Source organism: Cucurbita maxima, unplaced genomic scaffold (genome assembly GCF_002738345.1).
Source record: "Cucurbita maxima cultivar Rimu unplaced genomic scaffold, Cmax_1.0 Cma_Scf00004, whole genome shotgun sequence".
NCBI lineage: Eukaryota > Viridiplantae > Streptophyta > Magnoliopsida > Cucurbitales > Cucurbitaceae > Cucurbita > Cucurbita maxima.
The window spans coordinates 4,791,205-4,811,649 of NW_019272020.1; the positions used below are offsets into that span (position 1 = coordinate 4,791,205).

General features: G+C 33.7%; 3 protein-coding genes across 3 annotated transcripts; 2 read left to right on the forward strand and 1 right to left on the reverse strand.

Annotated features, from left to right (window-relative positions):
* The first annotated feature begins 1,622 nt into the window (after positions 1–1,622).
* On the forward strand, positions 1,623–8,287 carry LOC111478037 (kinesin-like protein KIN-5B). The gene is made up of 24 exons (XM_023122110.1): positions 1,623–1,741; positions 1,864–2,088; positions 2,672–2,801; positions 2,889–3,044; positions 3,134–3,471; positions 3,565–3,703; positions 3,905–4,002; positions 4,125–4,281; positions 4,359–4,428; positions 4,517–4,593; positions 4,789–4,842; positions 4,922–5,002; positions 5,117–5,228; positions 5,312–5,398; positions 5,708–5,883; positions 5,960–6,121; positions 6,225–6,332; positions 6,422–6,580; positions 6,659–6,742; positions 6,831–7,036; positions 7,139–7,240; positions 7,327–7,436; positions 7,522–7,673; positions 7,820–8,287. The coding sequence occupies exons 2-24, from the start codon at positions 1,907–1,909 to the stop codon at positions 8,024–8,026; spliced, it is 3,147 nt and encodes a 1,048-aa protein (XP_022977878.1). The 5' UTR covers positions 1,623–1,741; positions 1,864–1,906; the 3' UTR covers positions 8,027–8,287.
* Positions 8,288–10,122: 1,835 nt separating this feature from the next.
* LOC111478039 (zinc finger protein ZAT11-like) lies at positions 10,123–10,777 on the forward strand. Its single transcript, XM_023122112.1, has one exon. It carries the CDS (start codon positions 10,229–10,231, stop codon positions 10,694–10,696), a length of 468 nt encoding a protein of 155 aa, XP_022977880.1. The 5' UTR covers positions 10,123–10,228; the 3' UTR covers positions 10,697–10,777.
* A 527-nt stretch (positions 10,778–11,304) lies between these two features.
* Positions 11,305–14,843, reverse strand: LOC111478038 (WAT1-related protein At2g37460-like). Its single transcript, XM_023122111.1, has 7 exons — positions 14,376–14,843; positions 14,211–14,273; positions 14,019–14,135; positions 13,701–13,941; positions 13,304–13,465; positions 12,131–12,282; positions 11,305–11,680 (listed from the first exon to the last, which is right to left on the reverse strand). The coding sequence occupies exons 1-7, from the start codon at positions 14,672–14,674 to the stop codon at positions 11,521–11,523; spliced, it is 1,194 nt and encodes a 397-aa protein (XP_022977879.1). The 5' UTR covers positions 14,675–14,843; the 3' UTR covers positions 11,305–11,520.
* Positions 14,844–20,445: the final 5,602 nt, after the last annotated feature.

The window sequence follows — 20,445 nt, forward strand, 5'->3', positions numbered from 1 at the left end:
TTTTCTGATTTCGGTTGGGCTGTTTTTTTGTCCTTGTATTCATTTCCTTATCAAAGTACGGTTTGAAATTTGAACTTTCAACTTCATGGTAAGGAACATGTGCCAACTACTAGCAAGCTATGCTCGTGTTGGCGAACAAACTCTTAGCTTGCTATTTTCTCTTAGTTGATTGCAAATGATTGTATAGATTTTTACAACAACCTTGTTTCGATCAACACATGCTCACATAAGAATGGATGCCAAAAAGATCCTCAAGTATATGATTCTTCCTCTGTCAAAATGCCCATTTCATTTTGACCTCCTAATTCAAATTAGTTGACGATCTCGATAAATCTTTTGGGAAGTGATAAGCATTAAAAAATAGTTGCTTATTTTGAGATTCGCTAAAGTGTATTCAATTTGATAAAGGGCCATCAAATTCCTTGTCAGACGTGGCAAAATTACCTACCCCTACTGTAATTGGCCACACATTATGCAATAAAATACTTTCTTTTTCAAATGCATTTTCTTTAAAACCAATTATATTATTCCAAAAATACCCCATTCTTCCAATTGAATTACTTTTATTAATGTTAAATGTATCTTTGATTTTATTCTAGAAAAAAGAAAAAGAATACACCATAGGAATATAATTTTAGAATTTATAGAGGGAGAATATAGGAACCAAATTTGTTAAATTACAAATTTGATCTTACAGTAAAACTCTCATTTTACCATAGGGATTAATTTTATTTTATAGGATGAATTCTAGCTTTTTAACCCCGAAACTAAATGATCAATTTGAAATTTAACATTTTTATTAATTTAATATTAACTATATATTATATTTATTTTGTGTTCGGAAGACTTGCCAAATCTAAACTATTTTTTTCAGTATAATAAATGTGAGGATAAAGATTTGAATATGAGGTATCTTAAAAGTTGAAATGTTCACATCGACTAAATTGTATATTAACTTTTAACATTAAGGTTTCTCAGTTAATTTGTTTTATGCATACTTTTCTTAAAACATTTTTAATAAGGTTGGTTGTATCACATTTAAAAGTGATTCTAAATATGTTATATTACTATAATTTATTTAATAATAAAACACGAACATAGTTGAGCAGTTAAAACATTTAATCCATGCCTTGAAGCTAGACGTTTAAATCTTTAACTCCACTTTTATTGTTCTAAAAAGATTCGGAAACAATTACTTTTTGAAAAATTAAATTTCAAGAGTTTCTTTAAAAATATATATTTTAAAATCAATTAGATTTTAATCCAAAATCATTAAGAATGTAACACAATTTCTCGAAAATATATTTTTTTTATTTAATTAAAAAGGAAAAATTTTAATTTATAAATTTCAGAAATTAAATGGTTGTAATATTTAATTAATTATCCCAAAAAAGCAGCCCTTTTTTACTCCCTTTTCTTAAGGATAAAAAAAAAAGGAAAAAAAAAAGGAAAAAAAATAAGCTTTTTGGAGATAAATCCAACGAATTGCAATTGCAGGCTCTAGCCGTGCCCCAGAAATTTGAATTTCTTTCTGGAGTGGGCCCCTCCAGCGTTCATTGAATTCAAATTTACGAATCTAACGGCTACTTTCTCCTATATGTAAAAAGGTAGGGGACAGTATCCGGGGGATCACAGACAAGAAACCTTTCCCCCCCTTTCTTCTCCATAGCGCTGCTCTCCAATTCAAGCGATCTTCGAATTGAACGCGGGAAGAACTCTCTCCATTGCATCTTCGATTGAGGTTTTCCTCTTCTTTTCTCCGATTTCTGTTAATGTATATGAATTTATGAACGAGGAGAATACGGTGAATTGGAATCTCTTGTTCTAAAGGAGTTGTTTCGATCCTGTTTTTGTTCACTGTAGGTTGGTGGTGATTTTCTGCTAATTTTTGAAATCGAGAAAGAAAATGGTGCCACTGACGCCTGATCATTCTAAGAAATCCGGAGTTGGAGTTACGCCATCTCCAGCTCCTTTTCTGACTCCTCGTCCCGAACGGCGGCGAACTGATTCTAGAGGCTCTGATTCGAGTTCTAATCATCATCAGAATAGGGATAAAGAAGTTAATATCCAGGTTGTGCTGAGATGCAGGTGAGTTTGTTCGAGTGTTAGAAGTAGATCCACTGCCTGATTCTTTGCAGATTCTCATTCCACTTGATTCATTAGGTTAAAGAAGAATCTATCGGATTTAGTTTTCCATTTGAAATGATTTTGAGAAGTATATACAACTAACAGGGTTTCTGGACCAGCTCTTACTTGGCTTTGCTCTATTGTTCTTTGTTATGTGTGTATCTTCGTACTCTTGGTGAATTGCTTGTGCCGACCTCAAATAACCTGCTGATGTTCTTGCAACTGTCTTCTGCCTCCTTTTCTTCACTTGAAAGCTCTTATAACATAAAACTTTGATTTAATTATCATATTTCTTGGCTTTCTCCGACCAAAAATTCCAGAGCAATGTGTCTTTTGATGTGCATATTGCTTTTGAAACCAAGCTCGGTGGATTTTTCAGAAGTACTGGCGACTTGTTTTCTGATTTTCTGCTTGTATGACCAAGTTTTTTTTTAAATCTCGTGATCTAATATTTAGAAATGAAGTGGTGATGATGAATTCTTTGAAAGTATTGAGAATGTACATTTCTCTGAAGGGGACCTGATGTATTGTATTCCAATGGTAGGCCATTAAATGACGATGAACAGCGGTCGAACATTCCACAAGTGATATCATGTAATGAAATAAGAAGGGAAGTTAGTGTATTGCAAAGCGTAGCCAATAAGCAAGTAGATAGAATCTTCTCCTTTGACAAGGTAAGTTTCTGATACGTTAACTTGGTTAACTTTGTGATAATGGATAATTTGATTTGGTTATTTTAGCTGACTATGAATGGTTGTCAGGTGTTCGGTCCGAAAGCACAGCAAAGATCAATTTATGAACAAGCTATTGCCCCTATTGTTAATGAAGTCCTTGAAGGCTTCAACTGCACCGTCTTTGCTTATGGGCAAACGGGCACCGGTAAAACATATACAATGGAAGGTGGGATGAAAAATAAGGTATGGATAGTCAAAACAAGAACCTTAGATTTCATTTCCTTACATTTATTCTCTGTTTTTGACATATATTTACCATGTCAAACAAATAGGGTAAGGATCTGCCTGCTGAGGCTGGTGTTATTCCACGGGCTGTTCGTCAAATTTTCGATACACTTGAAGAGCAAAATGCAGACTATAGCATGAAAGTGACATTCTTGGAGCTTTACAATGAAGAAATTACTGATTTGTTAGCTCAGGAAGATCAATCACGATCTGTAGAAGAAAAGCAAAAGAAACCTATTTCCTTGTTGGAGGATGGAAAGGGAGCAGTGGTCGTCAGGGGCCTCGAAGAAGAAGCAGTCTACAGTTTAAATGAGATATATACCCTTTTGGAACGAGGATCTGCCAAAAGGCGTACAGCAGACACCTTGTTAAACAAGCGGAGCAGGTATATTTTTATTAGCATGTTGATGAAAAGATTTGGATAATTGAAAAAATTGGAATCCTAACATGTTTTGTTCAATATGGTCTATTATTGCAGCCGCTCTCATTCTGTCTTTTCTATTACTCTCCACATTAAAGAATCATCCGTTGGTGATGAAGAACTGATCAAATGTGGAAAGCTTAATCTTGTTGATTTAGCAGGATCAGAGAATATATCTCGCTCAGGTGCACGAGAGGTAAAAAAACTTGTGTATGCATAAAAAATCTTCACCATGACAAACAAGACAGAATTGAAATTGATAGACGGTCAATTGTCTTCATCATATTCTAACCTTATCCCTATTCATCTATGAATGAACATGATGCCAAGAACCTTTTAGTTCAGCAGATATTTTTGTTGGTCAGATTTGAATCAATATACTGCTTTTAACTTTCAGGCTCGAGCAAGAGAAGCAGGAGAGATTAACAAGAGCTTACTTACCTTGGGACGTGTTATAAATGCATTGGTTGAACATTCTGCTCATATACCTTACAGGTATCTCCTAAAATCCATTAATATTACAAGCTTTATTTCTTTATCAGTAGATTTTCTTTTATTTTTTTATTACAACTGCTAATAATTTTGTTGCTTTTCTGTCATGGCAAATTCTATGCCAGGGATAGTAAGCTTACTAGGCTGTTGAGAGATTCTTTGGGAGGGAAGACAAAAACTTGTGTCATTGCTACAATTTCTCCTTCTGTTAATTGTTTGGAAGAGACACTTAGTACGCTAGACTACGCCCATCGTGCAAAACATATCAAGAACAAACCTGAGGTTCACTCCTAAAAACCTGTTTATCCTATTTATTTTTACTCTTTTTCCCCAATGCTGACAACGAAGTTTAATTGCAGGCAAACCAGAAAATATCTAAAGCTGTGCTATTAAAGGATCTGTATCTTGAAATAGAGAGAATGAAAGAAGGTTGGATAACTCTTTAACATATTTAGATGTCTGTCTTAATAATCGAGAAGTATCCTTTTTGTTTTAATATATGCAAAAATTGTTGCAGATATTCGAGCTGCAAGGGACAAGAATGGTGTTTATATTCCACGCGAGAGATATGCTCAAGATGAAGCTGAAAAGAAGGTCAGTCTGGAACATTTTTTTTTTCTCTTATAATTTTGATTCTTTCAAAGCATTAGCTTTCAAAATTTGATAAATGGATTAAGACATATTGTCGCTGCTTAACAGTTGGTGCATAAGAAATGAAATTGGTTTAAACCAGAAAATTTCAAACAGTAATTTTGTATCCTTAAGCTTTTCATGGTAACTGCTCCACAGGCAAAATCTGAGAGGATTGAACAACTTGAAAATGAACTCAACCTTAGCGAGAAGGTCAGTTTTGCTCAACAAATGGTTTTATTCTTTCTCATCAACATTGTTTATAAGACTGCAAGGTTGCCTTTTCGTACAGCAAGTTGAAAGTTTCCGAGAGCTTTATCTGACTGAGCAAAAGATGAAACTGGACATGGAATACGAGCTCAAGGATTGCATGGTACGAAGTTGTACACACTTCAAGATATTGTTTTTTTTTTTTTTTTTTTGGGTATATATCTACATAGAATGTCCTTAAACATTGCTTCTCTTCTCTACATACTTGTTGGTTCAGATAAATTTGGAAAGCCGGAACAAGGCATTGTCTGACCTACAAGACGAACATGGATTAGCCATTGCAGCCTTGAAAGAAAAGGAGTCCATCATCTCCCATCTGAAAACCTCAGGTTTGTTGTCTCTCGGTTATAAGAATTGTTAAAAAAAAAAAATTATGCGAGATTAAATAATCTCATTACTTCGGTACAAACAGAAATTTCTTTACTTCAACGAGCCAAGTCATTGCGCACAGACTTGCAGAATGCCTCTGAGGACTTTAGTTTACTATTTGAAAAAATAGGTATGTCCTTTTTCCAAATAATTGAATGTTTGGATTGTAAAGTTTACCCTATGCAACATTATTATTTTTATCATTAGATTGTGTAATTATGTTTATTTAAATGTCATCCTATCAATGTTGTTTCATTATGTGAGATCTCACATCGCTTGGAGGGGCATACGAAACATTTCTTATAAGGATATAGAAACCTCTCCCTAGCAGACTGTGAGGCTGAGAGCGATATGTAACAGGTCAAAGTAGACATTATCTGCTAGGGATGGGTTTGACGGTTATACATTATCCTAATAATTTTGGTTTCTCCCTTTACAGATCGGAAAGATAGGATGGAAGCAGAAAATCAGAGTAGGGTCTTAACATTTGGTTCTCAACTTGATCAGAATTTAAAAGATCTTCACAAGATCATCCTAGGATCTGTTTCTCAACATCAAGAGCAGCTAAGATGCATGGAAGAACATGCACACACGTATCTTGCAAGTAAATCTGATGTAAGGAAAGAAAGAATCTTGTAAAGTTTCGATGCATGTTTGCCTTGTATCTAATTCATAACCTCCTCATTTTCAGGCAACTCAAATCCTGGAGACAAAAGTAGGAAAAATGGCTCAGACTTACTCTTCGGGAGTAGCTGCCTTAAGACAGTTAATCAAGACACTGCAACAGAATGTTTCTACCGATCTAGAACAGATGAATTCTACAGTATCATCACAGGCAATTAATGTTGAAAACGTATGAAATGCATAGGAATACCTTTTTTTTTTTGTCCATTCATTTTCATTTATAAAGTTACATGTGAAAATTCTGACAATTCAACATGTGAAATTTTGTCCAGTTCTTGGTCAATGCAGTATTGGAGGCCAAGGAGGTTGTCAAGGAGATCCAGAGTTCTCTTGATGATCAGAAACAACTTCTTGATCTCTCTATGCAACGACAAGAGGAGGTAGTGCTCATTATTCGTAAAACTGGCTTTTAACGGTTAGGAGTTCTTGTCAAGTCCAATTAATTTAATCCTTGGAAAAAAAAATCCAGGGATTGCAACACAGTTTGGTTTCAGCACAGGAGATTAAAGATGCAAGTATGAACATCTTTAATGAACTTCATTCCCATGCATCCAAAGTCATGACGCTGATTGAAGAAAATCAAATTGAGAAGTCCAACCAATTAGTGAATTTTGAGAAGACGTTCAAGGTAGCTAAAGCCAAATTGCCATTTGAAGTTTTTCATTGTTCGCTATCAATTTTTAACCTACTTAATTTTATGAAACAGGAGCAGGCAGAGAAAGAGGAGAAACAAGCTCTGGCGAACATCGCAGCCATTATTGCAAATTTGACATCTAAGAGGGCTGAGATGGTTGGTCAATGTTCTTTTTAATGTCATTGGCATATTTTTTGAAAACTCGAATGAAGTCTTATGTGGCATAACTTCTTAAATTCAATAGGTATCAGAGGCATCAATGAACATTCAGGAATTGAACCAACAACACAACAAGATATTACAGCAAGAAATGTACTGCATGCAGCAAGTATCAAATTGTGCCAAGAAGGACATGAGTGAATATGTTGAAAAGGTGGAATCTCATATCACAAAGAGCATGATTTCAGCAAATGAATCGAAGACCGAACTGGATAACGGAATCGATGAATGGTAAGTTTTACTTGAATCATCTTTTGTGATTGAAAAAATAACCAGCTGTCCCACAAAATGATTAAAGTTTCGAGTATAAATCTGTTTTCTTACAATGTGTAGCTCAAAGAGATTGAATCATTCTCAAAAACTATGGGAAGATGCACAATCATCGGTGATAAAACTGAGTAAGAATGGTGCTACAGAGATAGAATCTTCTGTAAAGTGAGTTTTTGTTCTCCTAATTGTTCTTCAGTTTCTCATTGACTATGATTTGCAAAAAGTAAACTTCCTTAATTGTTTTAAAACAGGGATAGTATTTGCAAAAATCATTTTGCACTTGAAGAATTTGCAGCTGTTTCTTCAACACTGGATGCTGACTTTGATGCTGAAGTCAGTGGTATACTGACTGCAGTAAACGGTACTTCTAGATACCTTAAAAATGCGTTGGTTCTTTTTGGAAAACTACTTTTCTTATGCTTACTTCTGGTGAAAATCTTATGTAGATTCTCTGAGGTTGGACCATGAAAATAAAAATGAGTTGGACTCGATTGCTACCTCATGCTTGGACGACCTCAAATCCACGCAAGATAACCATGGACGAACCGTATCGAAAATCCGAGACCAGGCAGAACAGTGCCTCATAAAAGATTATCTGGTTTGCCTTTTTGCTTGACTACTGACTCCATTGATTTAATGAGGCTTAGATCTGTTGCTGATAATAGCTAGCCATGATCATCATGTCCATATATAGCTTTGTTTACAAGAATTTTCATGATATGATAAAACTTCAATTGCGAACAGGTCGATCAACATGCCGACTCGACGCCGAAGAAAAGAGTAATAGCAGTGCCAAGTTTAGGATCCATTGAGGAGATGAGAACTCCAGCACATTATCTGAAAGAAGGCATTTCAACAGAGAATAAGTTGAAATGGGGTTTGATAGAAGGAAAAGTTCAAGATGGAGCAGTGTTATTATCCTCAAGAGCTCCTCTTACAAGTATCAACTGAAAAAGAGCACCAAAACAAAGCTTGCTTCATGATGCTGTGAAGCTGCGAAAAAGATCCTTTTCATTTCATCACAGAATCTTATTAAGGTCAGTTTGATGATTGATTAGTGAAAATAGCCAGATGATGATGATGAAATTTATTCATCTTCTTCTTGTTCACTGTCTGTATGTGTATCATTTTTTAGATTTAGTTTGTTCAAAGATGGATCAGATATTATTCCTTACTATATGAATATATATAATATTTTGATCTGTTTCTTCATGTTGTTCATCATCAAGCTAGCTTTCTGCAAGTCAATGATGCTTGTGTTGAAACCGCCAGGTGCCGGTTGGCGGCTGTTAGCCGCCGGGCCGTTCTTTCAAAGCACAAAAGTGATTGAGAAGTTTCAGCCTTCTCACGTGCTTCAGTTGAGGGCCCTCTTTAGAAAGACCACTTTTCAGAGATGATTAGGTATTCCCCTGTGGTGAGTAACTTGAATTTCAAGATCCAAACCCTATTCATGACTATGTCAATGATTCAAGTTAGAGATCAGATGTCATGAACCAAGCTTAACTAAGCTAGCATAGATGGGATCTATTATATATTACTCAAGTTTTAATGATTTTGGTGTGCCAGCGAGGACATTAGCTCTCACAAGTGAATTGTGAGATTTCACCTCGATTGAAGAGGGTAACAAAATCATCCTTTATATGGATATAGAAATCTCTCTTAATAGAAGTCCAGCGAGCGAGGACGCTGGCCTTCAAAGGAGATGGATTCTAAAATCCTACATCCGTTGGAAATCTCTTACAAGGGTGTGGAAACCTCTATCTTTAAAATCGTGAGGTTGGCGGTGGAACGAAACATTTTTTTATAAGAGTGAAAATCTCTACCCAATAAACGTATTTTAAAAACCATGAAGCGTACAATATCTACTAACAATATCTACTAGAGGTGTTATTAAATTATTATAGTCTTTTTACATTAGAAAAAGCTAAGAAAATGTTGATATGATTAGCTATAAAGAAATTGTTGACTAATTTGAATGATGGAAAGTAAGTTAGGAAGAAGACAGAAGGCCGGCTGCCAGTTCCCTATTTATAGTTCATATAAATTACAATTAATCTACACATGCTTTAAAAGTTTTCAAATAATATTTATTTTTTGAGTCAATATTCAATTTTGTTTCTCTGGTCAACCTAATACTATATAAATAAAACATCATCATTATCATTATCATATAAATGAATAACTTATCACGTATTTTAATAGAATAAATAATTAATTAGTAAGAAATTAAAAAAAAAAAATCGATCATATAAATACCAAGTGGGATTTATTATTTTTTTAATTTTTCTTCTTTTTTTTGGTGAGAAAAATAGGCCACGTGGATCAAGTGCCAATTTGAGCTTGCTATAAGACGTTCAATAAGATAGTTTGCCAATTGGACACGTGGGTCAAGTACGGCTTCTAGAACACATGGGAGTTTTCTTTAATAAAAATAATTTTCCTAATTAAACATGATAATTGTGGGGTTTTATTAAATAAAAAATAAACATATATATCATAACTCACGTGTCAATTAATATTGTGATTAGTATTATATTCCAAAATTCCTTCAATTCAATAATCTTTAAAAAAAAAAAATTATTATTATAAATATTAATAAATAACCAATTTTATCTATCTTTTATTAAATTTATAATTTATACTGTCTATCAAATTTGAACGATTAGAATAAGTGTTGCACAATTGTATTCCACATTTAGATTGGAAGCTTCCACACCGAAGGTCTCCCATGGCCATCTAGCTCGCCATCCATGACTTCTTTTATTTAAATAAAAAAAAAGAAAAAAAAACTATTTATTGCTCACCAACTTCACTTATTTTTACACATATTCATATTACGTCATTATTTATTTATTTTTATTTATTTTTAATTTTTGGATAAGTATTGTTGGATAAACTCTGGGACACGATTAATAGTTTCAGAGTCCAACTTGTTTAAACAAATTCCAGCAGCCTATATATATATATATATTTTTAAAAGGTATGATTTTTCTTTAGTCAAACCAAAACCCACCAAGAATTCAGAGGTTAAATACTTTCAAATCCCATCTCCTTCATCAAAATCAAATCTTTCCTTTTCCTCTGTAAAAATCCGCATCAAAACAGAGCTCTGTAACTCTTCTTCTTCTTCAAATTCTTCAAATTCTTATTCCCATGGCGGCTAAGAGAATCAGAGAAGAATTCGAGGTCTCCGACATGGCCAAATCCCGAATGTTTATCTCTTATGGAATTGAACCATCCAACCCCATCATTCCATTCCAAAACGCCTCTGTTTTCGAGTGCAAAACCTGCAACCGCCACTTCTCATCCTTCCAGGCTCTCGGCGGCCACCGGGCCAGCCACAAACGGCCCCGGACGACGGCGGAAGACCCCAAGGAGCCGGTGGATTTGAAACACAAAATGCACGAGTGTAGCCTCTGCGGGCAGGAGTTCTCTTCTGGGCAGGCTCTCGGTGGGCACATGCGGCGCCACCGAGTGACGGCGGTGCCGGAGAAGATTCCGGTGCTGAAGAGATCTGGAAGTAGGAGAATTATGTGCTTGGACCTCAATTTGACGCCATTGGAGAATGACTTGAAGATGCTGTTCGGACAAATGGCTCCAACAGTTGATCTTGTTCTTTGATTTGTTTCGGACTCTTTGATGTCTTGTATTCTTTCATTTGTTATAATTTATAAAAATAATTCTTAAATTATTTTCAATTCTTTCCCAAGAAAATTGGAAGTAATAATCAATGTGCTCGGAAACAATTCGTCTAATAAAATAAAAATGCGAATGAAATTATCGTATAACGATAAGTATTTATTTCACCAGAAACATTTGATACAATATGTCATAGGTTATTGTTGGTTGGAAACTATCAAGACAACGATAAAAACTTGTTTAAATCAAAAATATGCCAAACAATCCCACTTGAATGATTGATCTACACCTATATCTTGCTTTTCGTACAACTTCGATTTTTGTTGTCGGTAAAAATGTGTCGAAATTCCTTTTTTTGATATCCAAAGACTTCTAAAAAAATTGAATGTATACTAAGCATTAACTCATATTTAGGTTAACACGTCATATTCGATAGAACAAAAAAATAATAATAACCCAGCAAGACACGTGAAACCCAATAAGGAAAGGTACCCACCATAAGATGCCTTATTTGAACTCGAGTTTTTAAAATCAATACACTATGTCAAGTCGAGTCAGTGTTTATCTGATATTCTTTCATTCAATCCTCACGTAATCAATTTCTTCTTCGACAAGAACTAAATATATTAAATACCAAAGTTTGTTTTTCATTCATCATTATCTTTCCACAACATTACAGCCGACCGACTTGAAAACCCTAATAAAAACCCTAATTTTTTTGAGAATTATTTAGAAAAATTCATGAAATCAAAGATGATTGATATGGTTTTGGGTTCCAATTTCATGATTTTTGGTCATTCTTTGAATCAAACAGAATTAAGTTCTTGAACTGATGATGAACTTTTATGCATCTCTGTTGTTTGTTTGGTGGGCAATTTCAAGTCTTCATTTAAGGAATCCCCATCTTTATTTTTGCCCCAAACAACAAGGTATAGTCCCACAATTATCACCCCAGCTCCAAGTATCCTGCAAAACAATTATTATTTTTTAAATTTAATATTAATAACATCCATAAAATTAATCACTCGAGAATGGTCCATACTAATGGTTGATAGGTAAATTAATCACTCGAGAATGGTCCATACTAATGGTTGATAGGTTGGGTCGTTGCAGGTTAAGTTTAACATTACATGTGTTCAAAAACCCTAATAACAAAAAAAAAAAAAACTCACTCAACCCAACCGGTTGAGTTTATTATTTAACGAAAGTTGTTTGGGTTGAAAAATTTAAAGACGGAACGGAACAGTTGAATTGGGTTTAAAAAATGTCTAAATTAGATCCAACTCAACCCATGAACACCTCTACTTAACGTTCAATTTCACGGGTGAGATTTGATATTAATAAACGACGGAATTACTTTATTTCAACTACGTAAGATTTATAATCTAACCGTAAAAATATAAAAATCGAAATTACCTGCCAAAATATAGACGTTCACCCAAAATGAATGAGCTCATGATAGCGACGATGACCATACTCAATGGGCTAAAGGCAGTGACAAAGACAGGACCTTTGTCTTTCATCACTAATCCTTGAATGTAATAAGCAAGTCCTGAACAAAATATCCCCTGCCATAATTTCTAAATTTTATTAACCACAAATATCTTAAATTCCTTTTAATATTTAAAAAATTGTTTCTTTTTCTTTCTAAAATTAGAAAAAAAATAATATTACATGTTTTGATTTATTTAAATGTATAATAACATTATTTTTAATAATAAAAAAAATACTTTCACCACCACCAATAACATTATCTTTAATTTTAATTATTATTATTTACTAAAAAATAGTTTAAATTACTTATTACCCATATCTTAAAATTATCTTATATTTATATCTTAATAAACTTTCGGTTAAAATATTATTATATTTTTCCTTTCTAATTGTCCAATTTTAATTTTTTTTAAATTAAAATTAATTTTATAATTTGAATAAATCTTAAATCTAATCGTTTTATGAAAATTAATTAAACGAAAATAATAATAGTTTTTATGTGAGAATATATATATATATATATATATATATATACTTTCTTTTTTTTTTTTTTTTTGTTACCATTTACACCAAGAATGTAATAGAGATTATTTTTTTTATAAAAAAAATAATCTCTATTACATTCTTGGTGTAAATGGTAACAAAAAAAAAAAAAAAAAGAAAGTATATATATATATATATACTTTCTTTTTTTTTTTTTTTTTGTTACCATTTACACCAAGAATGTAATAGAGATTATTTTTTTTATAAAAAAAATAATCTCTATTACATTCTTGGTGTAAATGGTAACAAAAAAAAAAAAAAAAAGAAAGTATATATATATATATATACTTTCTTTTTTTTTTTTTTTTTTTTTTTTTTTTTTTTTTGTTACCATTTACACCAAGAATGTAATAGAGATTATTTTTTTTATAAAAAAAATTTATTAAAAGTATTTTAGTAAAAAACCTAAATTTTTGCAAATTTTTGGGTTAAAAATAATTAATTAATTTCTATTAAATAAATAAATAAAATTAATCTGAAAAACTGAATAAAATAGATTTTAAAAAATAGGACTGAAAATTTGAACTTGATTAAGAAATTAGTTGTGCTTACACTATAAACGGCAGCGAGCAATTTGGTTCCCCAACCAATGGACCAAACGGCGGCGTTTCCTCTTTCCATCACCAAAGCCAACACAGTGCCCTCCGCCGTGCCCAGCAGGCAGATCCAAGCCGTGAGAGAAAGCTCAGCTGGGTAAGCTTTCAAAGTGATTGCCTGTATATCCCAAATCATTGATCATTAATTTTTATATAATTGTCGATGAATTATAGTTCTTTTTTCCCCTCAAAAGTGGGGGGGAAAGTTGAATTCGATTGTTGTTCTTTTTGTTAATCGTCGCGTGCTATTAAACTGTGTGATGGGAATAAAATCTTGTGATGGGGGAATCAACAAATGGGTTCTTTTCGGATTAGATTATGGATTCGGGAATCTTGTGAGGGGAAAAGGGGACCTGAAGAATCATGAAGCAGGCCCAGCTGAAGCACCCAATTGTGATCATTATTGAACCTTTGATTGTGTGTTGAAGGCTGATATCGCCCCTTTGTTGTGCATGATCTGCTCTCTGTTTCACCCAGAATAGCTCCAGAATTGGGCCTTTTATCAGTGTCATTATCATGGCTCCTCCTACTGTTGCTATTGTTCCCACCAATTTGGCTTGGCTTCTGATGCTTTTGATTTTAACCTTCTCTAGCCTGAAAAAAGTATGAGGAACTTCAATAACAGAGATTGGGTTTGGGTTATATGGTTTGGTTGTGCTTATTTTGATTACCTGAGGATCCAAGCCATTACAAAGGTGATGGCAGGAAGAATATTGCACATGGCAGCTGCAAAAGTTGCTGTTGTGTACTTCATTCCCAAGAAATATAAGTTCTGATCAATCACAGGCCTGCCAAAAGGGGGAAATTTTTAATGTTACGTTCTTGAAAGATTTACAAGGAGAAAGGGGTATCCAGGGCAGTACTCTAGCAAGCTGAGGATCATTAACTTGGCAAAGATTGGAATTGTCATCTTTGGTCTGACCTTCCTGGGAAAAGAAAAACAACCTCAAAGGGTCACTTCATGCATGCATGTTAAGTGTTTGATAAAATGCCCCAGTGAGGGAACTGAGTGGAAGAGAGAAAAATACTTGTCAAAAATCAATGCAAAAGGGGCTATAACAATTGTAGCAACTGCATGGCGGTAAACAACAAGAACATAGTTGCTCATTCCTTGGTTCAGAGCTGCTTTTGACAGAATGTCCATTCCTGCAAGCCCAAACTGCAAGAACACCACAGCAAAAAAAGGCTTGGCTGAGACACACCATTGGCCAACTTGGGGATTCATCCTGATGCTGAAGGATGCTGAAGCTGCAAGATGAACAGGTGTTTTGCTATAATTTCTTTTATGTCTCATATTTGTTCTGCTTTTATAGGAAGTAAAATGCATAAAGCATATGACACATCTCTTCTTTCTGAAACCTTTCAAGCTCGTTGGAATCTATTAGGTATAAAAACATGGTTAGAATCGTGAACCCACTTCATTAATACATGTTTAAGGAAAAAGAATAATGTGATTAAGACACTAATGTTTAATTTGATAGTGCTTTCAATTATTCACTTAACTTTCTGTCACTGAGTGATCACTGATCTTATGAATGGTTTTGGGCCCCATAGTGGCTAAGGCACCCCACTTGCTAGAATTAATATATGCTCCAATTCCTATAAACAAATATTCCTTAAAGAATTTGATTATAAATATTTGGTAAGAAACCAGCTTTCATACCAAAATGGATTTTATTTGATTATTTGATTATTACACAAAATGAACTTTATTTAGTGCACTATGTATATGTGTGTGGATAAATCTCCAGATTACTCTTTCTAGAATTTTCCTTTCCATGTCCTTCATATGTGTGAACTAAGTTATGAGTTTTGCATCCTGTGCATCTTCAATCTCTCTTCGCAACGCAGTATATCAGTCTCTTTATCTCGGCGTCTGTCTTTTAAGTCATTGATTTCATATTGAGAAGCAGTTTTCAGTATTAAGCCTACACTCAATGCTTTTAATAAGGTTCAATACTCTGTGTTAGGTTTTCCCCCACTATGCTAGTTACTAATTTAGGTACCTAGCTCAGAATCCATAGAGTATATCATAGTTACTTTTTCTATATCTTTTTGCAACAGTCCGGTTTTAAAACACGTCTGTTAGGGAGAGGTTTCCACACCTTTATAAGGAATGCTTCATTCCCCTCTCCAACCGTTGTGAGTTCTCACACTTTTAATGATCAGGGTCCTACTTACTCTAGGTTTTGCTCATCCTAAAACCTGCTTTACAAGACCACAAGGACTAAACTTTAAGCTTTCCACAAAGGGGTTTGAACCCAAAATCTTGAAGAGTAAATCACCGATCAACCCAAAAATTTAAGTTGATGGTTTACGTTAAATTTAATTATTTCAGTAATTTAATACTCTCCCCAACTCGTGGGCTTGAAATTTTGGAGAATACCCAACAAGTGGAAATCAATATAAATTGGAGAGTAACTCGCATTACAAGAGTTATGGACCTCTTAAAAGCTTAAGTCGATGGGTTATATATCAATATTTCAACGGTATCCCTAAACATCCCAAGTTCATATGAATTAAGCCACATTTTTGGGGTCTTGTTCTATATGTGAGTTCCTTAAATTTCTAATTCAATAATTAGGGATAAACTTGTCGACCATATCGAAAATTAGCTTAAACCCTTAATTTGTAGTTATATCATGTAACCATTTGGATCAAGTGGAATATCTATGACATATTTCTAACTAGAATTTTCCTTTATGGATTCTCACTTCCTGGAATATCTTTTAGGCCTTTTCTTTTCCTTGTCCTTCCCAATGCGTTACTCGAAAGATACAAGATATTGCATGCTAGCATATTCGTTTGCTTCAAAGTTCTCTCACTCTCTTTAAGCCTTTCTTTATGGGATTGAAGTATGGGCTGTGGTTCACTTTTTACGTTTTCACCATTTCCTGCATGGGCTGTTTGTTTGTAACATCATCTATCTCAGTTTTAAGAAAACGGTAGGAAATGTGTGAGATCCTACATCGATTGGAGAGGAGAACGAAGCATTCTTTATAAGGGTGTGGAAACCTCTCCCTAGAAAATGCATTTTAAAAACCTTGAGGGGAATCTCGAAAGGAAAAGTCCAAAGAGGACAATAACGCCAACACGTTTCATCTCTTAATGAGTTTTTTTTTTTCATCTTGATATTTGTTCTGCACACTTCAAAAGGTACCATATTTAAAAAGCAATAGAAAACGATTCTTGTATGGTTAATAAACATGAATATAAAGTGCAGTGTTTTTCTCTTGAAGGCAACATCCTTTTGATAAGGGAATGCATCTGGCAATAAAAGGCTTTTGACCATAACTTTTGAATTACTTTCTGTTTGTTGAGGATTACATTTGCAATGGTTAAGGAAAAGAGGAACTTTTTCATCTTTGTTCATCTTTTTTTTTTTTTCTTTTATTCATTTTTCTCAGTTCTGATTGGAGAAATGCCAATTCTTTGGTCAATCCCCCCTCAAATTATTTCACCTTTATAGCTTTCTTGATCTTGCTTTAATAATGCATGAGGCATGACTAAGACTATTGGTCCTGGCAAAGTAACTGGCTTGATATCATATGGTTCAAACTTAAAAGGACCCTTAGAATCAACCAATAGCCCTTATAGCCAGTAATCTCGTGACTAAAAATCTCTCTCAATAGACTGATCTGAAAGCTCCTCTTAGTGGGATCTCACATTGGTTGGAGAGGGGAACGAAACATTCATTAGAAGAGTGTGGAAACCTCTCCCTAATAGATGTGTTTTAGAACTGTGAGGCTGATAGTGATACATAATGGGTCAAAGCGGACAATGTCTACTAGTGGTAAGCTTGGACAGTTACAAATAGTATCAGAGCCAATCCGGGCGGTATGCCAGTAAGGATGCGGGCTTCTAATTATATTGGTTGAAGAGGGGAACAAAATATTCCTTATAAGAGTGTGGAAACATTTCCCTAGTAGACTGCATTTTAAAACCGCAAGGCTGACGACGATACGTAATGAGCCAAAACAGACAATATTTACTAACGGTGGACTTAGACAGTTACATTTCTTGATGAATTAGATTGAACTTTTTGACTGTCTAAATATGTTAAGAGTCTATAAACATAAAATCTGATCTTGGGATAAACCGTAGAAGTTACCGTTGGTCTCCTAGGTAATTGTTTTACGTAGTAGCCACGAAACCTTTGATGCATTGCTCTCTCTTACATCCAATGTTATAAAACACGCCAAACACACGACCTCCTAAGTAAGAAGATTTAAATGGTGGATTAAAACTTCAAATCAATTAGATCGTAACGATGAAACCATGAAAAAAACTTAAACGTCTTTCGTCGAAAAATCTCACTTCTGCTTTGCTACTTTTTCACTTTGGTGATTTGCTGGATTGTGCTTTTGTGTTGCATCAGCCACTAATTAGACTGATCCAAATGTTGATGTTTTTTATATGTCTGTGTAGGAATCCATATCCAATCTGGAACCCATTAGATTCATACTTTTTTAGATAATGGTTCTTTCATGGACCCATCAATTGGAAATGTAAATATGCTTGTTATATGATTTTTTTAACCTCTTACTTATGTCAGACACCATCTTCTCTCTCTATCCAGATGGGAAAGAAACAGCCAACGACAACAAGAGAGAAATTAGTGGATAAGACAACAAGAGAGAAATTAGTGGATAAGATAACGTTGGTCAGTGAGGTTAAAACTCTGTCTATGTAAGATTCCACCCACATCAGTTGGAGAGGAGAACGAAATATTTTTTGTAAAGGTGTGGAAACCTCTCCCTAGTAGATGCGTTTTAAAACCGTAAGATTGACGATAATACCAGATAGTATACTAGTGAGGACACTAGGCTCTGAAGGGAGTAGATTGTGAGATCCCACATCGGTTGGAGAGGGGAGCGAAACATTCTTTATAAGAGTTTAGAAACCTCTCCCTATCAAACGTGTTTTAAAACCGTGAGGCTGATGGCGATATGTAACGGGACAAGCAGCGTTGGAATTTAGAGAGTGTCGGTGGAAGATGACAAGCAGCATAAAACAGAATCCATTGACGTGGGAGAATTGGATTGGCATTGATTCTTTAGAGGAACCCCCTCGTACTTCACAGCTTATTCCATACAATATAATCCTGAGATTATTTTTTCTTTTTCTTTGGGGGATAAAATCTTCTCCATTTTTATATTTTAATTCCCTTCTAAGTTGGGTTTTTATTTATTTTTTAATAATATTCTTGAGGACTTTATCCCCCCAAGAGTGTTTTTATTTTAATTCCATTTTTATATTTTAATTCCATTCTATGATATTTTTTTTATATCAAATTGGACATTGTTATTATTTTGTATCCACTTATCTTTTTTTTTTTTTATAATAAATAAAATGTTTATAGAGTATATAATTGTATATAGTTGTAAATATTTTATTGGAATAAATGTTTTTGTTGATATATGTTTTTTATTTTTAAAAATAAATAATAAAAGATTTAGAGCAAGTGAATTCTAGCAAAATTTTAATTACTTTTCGATAGATTACAAACTTTAAGTTCACTTGTTACAATGTTAGTTCTCAAATTTATTGTGTTTCATAATATATTAATAACTAAAATTTATTTTTAAAGATATAAATAGTTATTTATGTTATATAATTATGATTTCAGACTTTTTGAATTTTAAAATTGAAATTATAAATTATGTTTTTTCAAGTCATAAGTTTTTTCTTTTATATTTCTGGTATGTGAGTCATTCAAGTAGCCTTAATTAAACTATCTTATAGATTAAATTGTCGTTCATTTTAGAGTTTTAATACTTATACATATCCATAAAAGTTTTTAGATTTCGAGTCTTATTCGAAGCTGGACGAAGATCCAATCAAGAACAATTCTGCTGTGTCTATGGTGAAGCAGGCGGCGTGGTTGGTTGGTTGGTTGGTTGGGTGTAAATTGTAATGTTATCTGACGTCTTTGGCTTTCCACTACTGATTTCAGTGCTTCTCCCATCTCACAATTCAGCCTATTGAGTAATCACTTTTACAATCTTTCCACCTTTTTTAAAAAAAATTGTAATTAAAAAAATAGCTTTTTTATGTGGATGATAAGAATTGACCCTAGTCTTCTTCCATTCTTTATTTTATTGGGCAAGAAATCCAATTGTTTTGATATTTGTTGGTGGATCGTGAGCCTTGTCAAATAGATTATGTTAGAAGGTATAGGTATGGATAAATTACTATGGTATGGTTTGGAAGTACAATAAGATGTACGATAGCAAATTTAGGCGTACAAATTTGTCAACCAAACATAGGTTTGACTATGCTATAATGCATGATGCATGTACCCACTTTCAAAACCATTAATCAAACGTCTTTTCTTAAGACTTGCATGATGAGTCTAAGAAACAGGAATAGAGCCACTTAATAATCCGAGTCGAAAGAGGCAGTTTTGAAGAGTAAGTTATGATTAAATTTTGAAATTAAACATATACATATGTTGGAATTCCAGTACAAATAACACCTCAATTCTCAAATTGCAATTATTGTTATTTAAAAAGTAAAGTGTACTAAGAATCATGTCCAAACGAGAGACACCACAAGATGCACATGCTAACATATCTTGGGCTGGACATGATCTAATAGTAACATGCTCTCAAAGCAGATATTAAGAATCTTAACATTGTACTTCCCTACTTCACCAACAGCTCATTGGTGTTCTTAATTTGAGGCCTAAGTTTGAGTTTATAATGTTTAAACTATAATTTTGGTCGGTAATGATAAAGTTCTATTCAACACTTCACTAAATAATATATTGATTTTTTACATAGACCTACTATTATGTAAGCAATGAATTGAGGTAGGTAATATTATAAGTTTTTCAGGTGGGTATAAAGCAGTGGATCCTCCTAAATACTAAACACAGACAAGACTATGATTTGAGCACAGTGATGTGAAATTTCTGCATGTCCTCTTAATGAGACAATGATATGCATTTCCCAAATGATTTTGATAATGTTTTACGAGCTTAGCAATCCATTAGGGAGAAAATTTGATCCAATCCATCAGGCAAGAACAAAATGATTTTCATATAAACAACAAAAGATAATGATGGATTTGTGCATATGGGAAAAACTTAAGAGG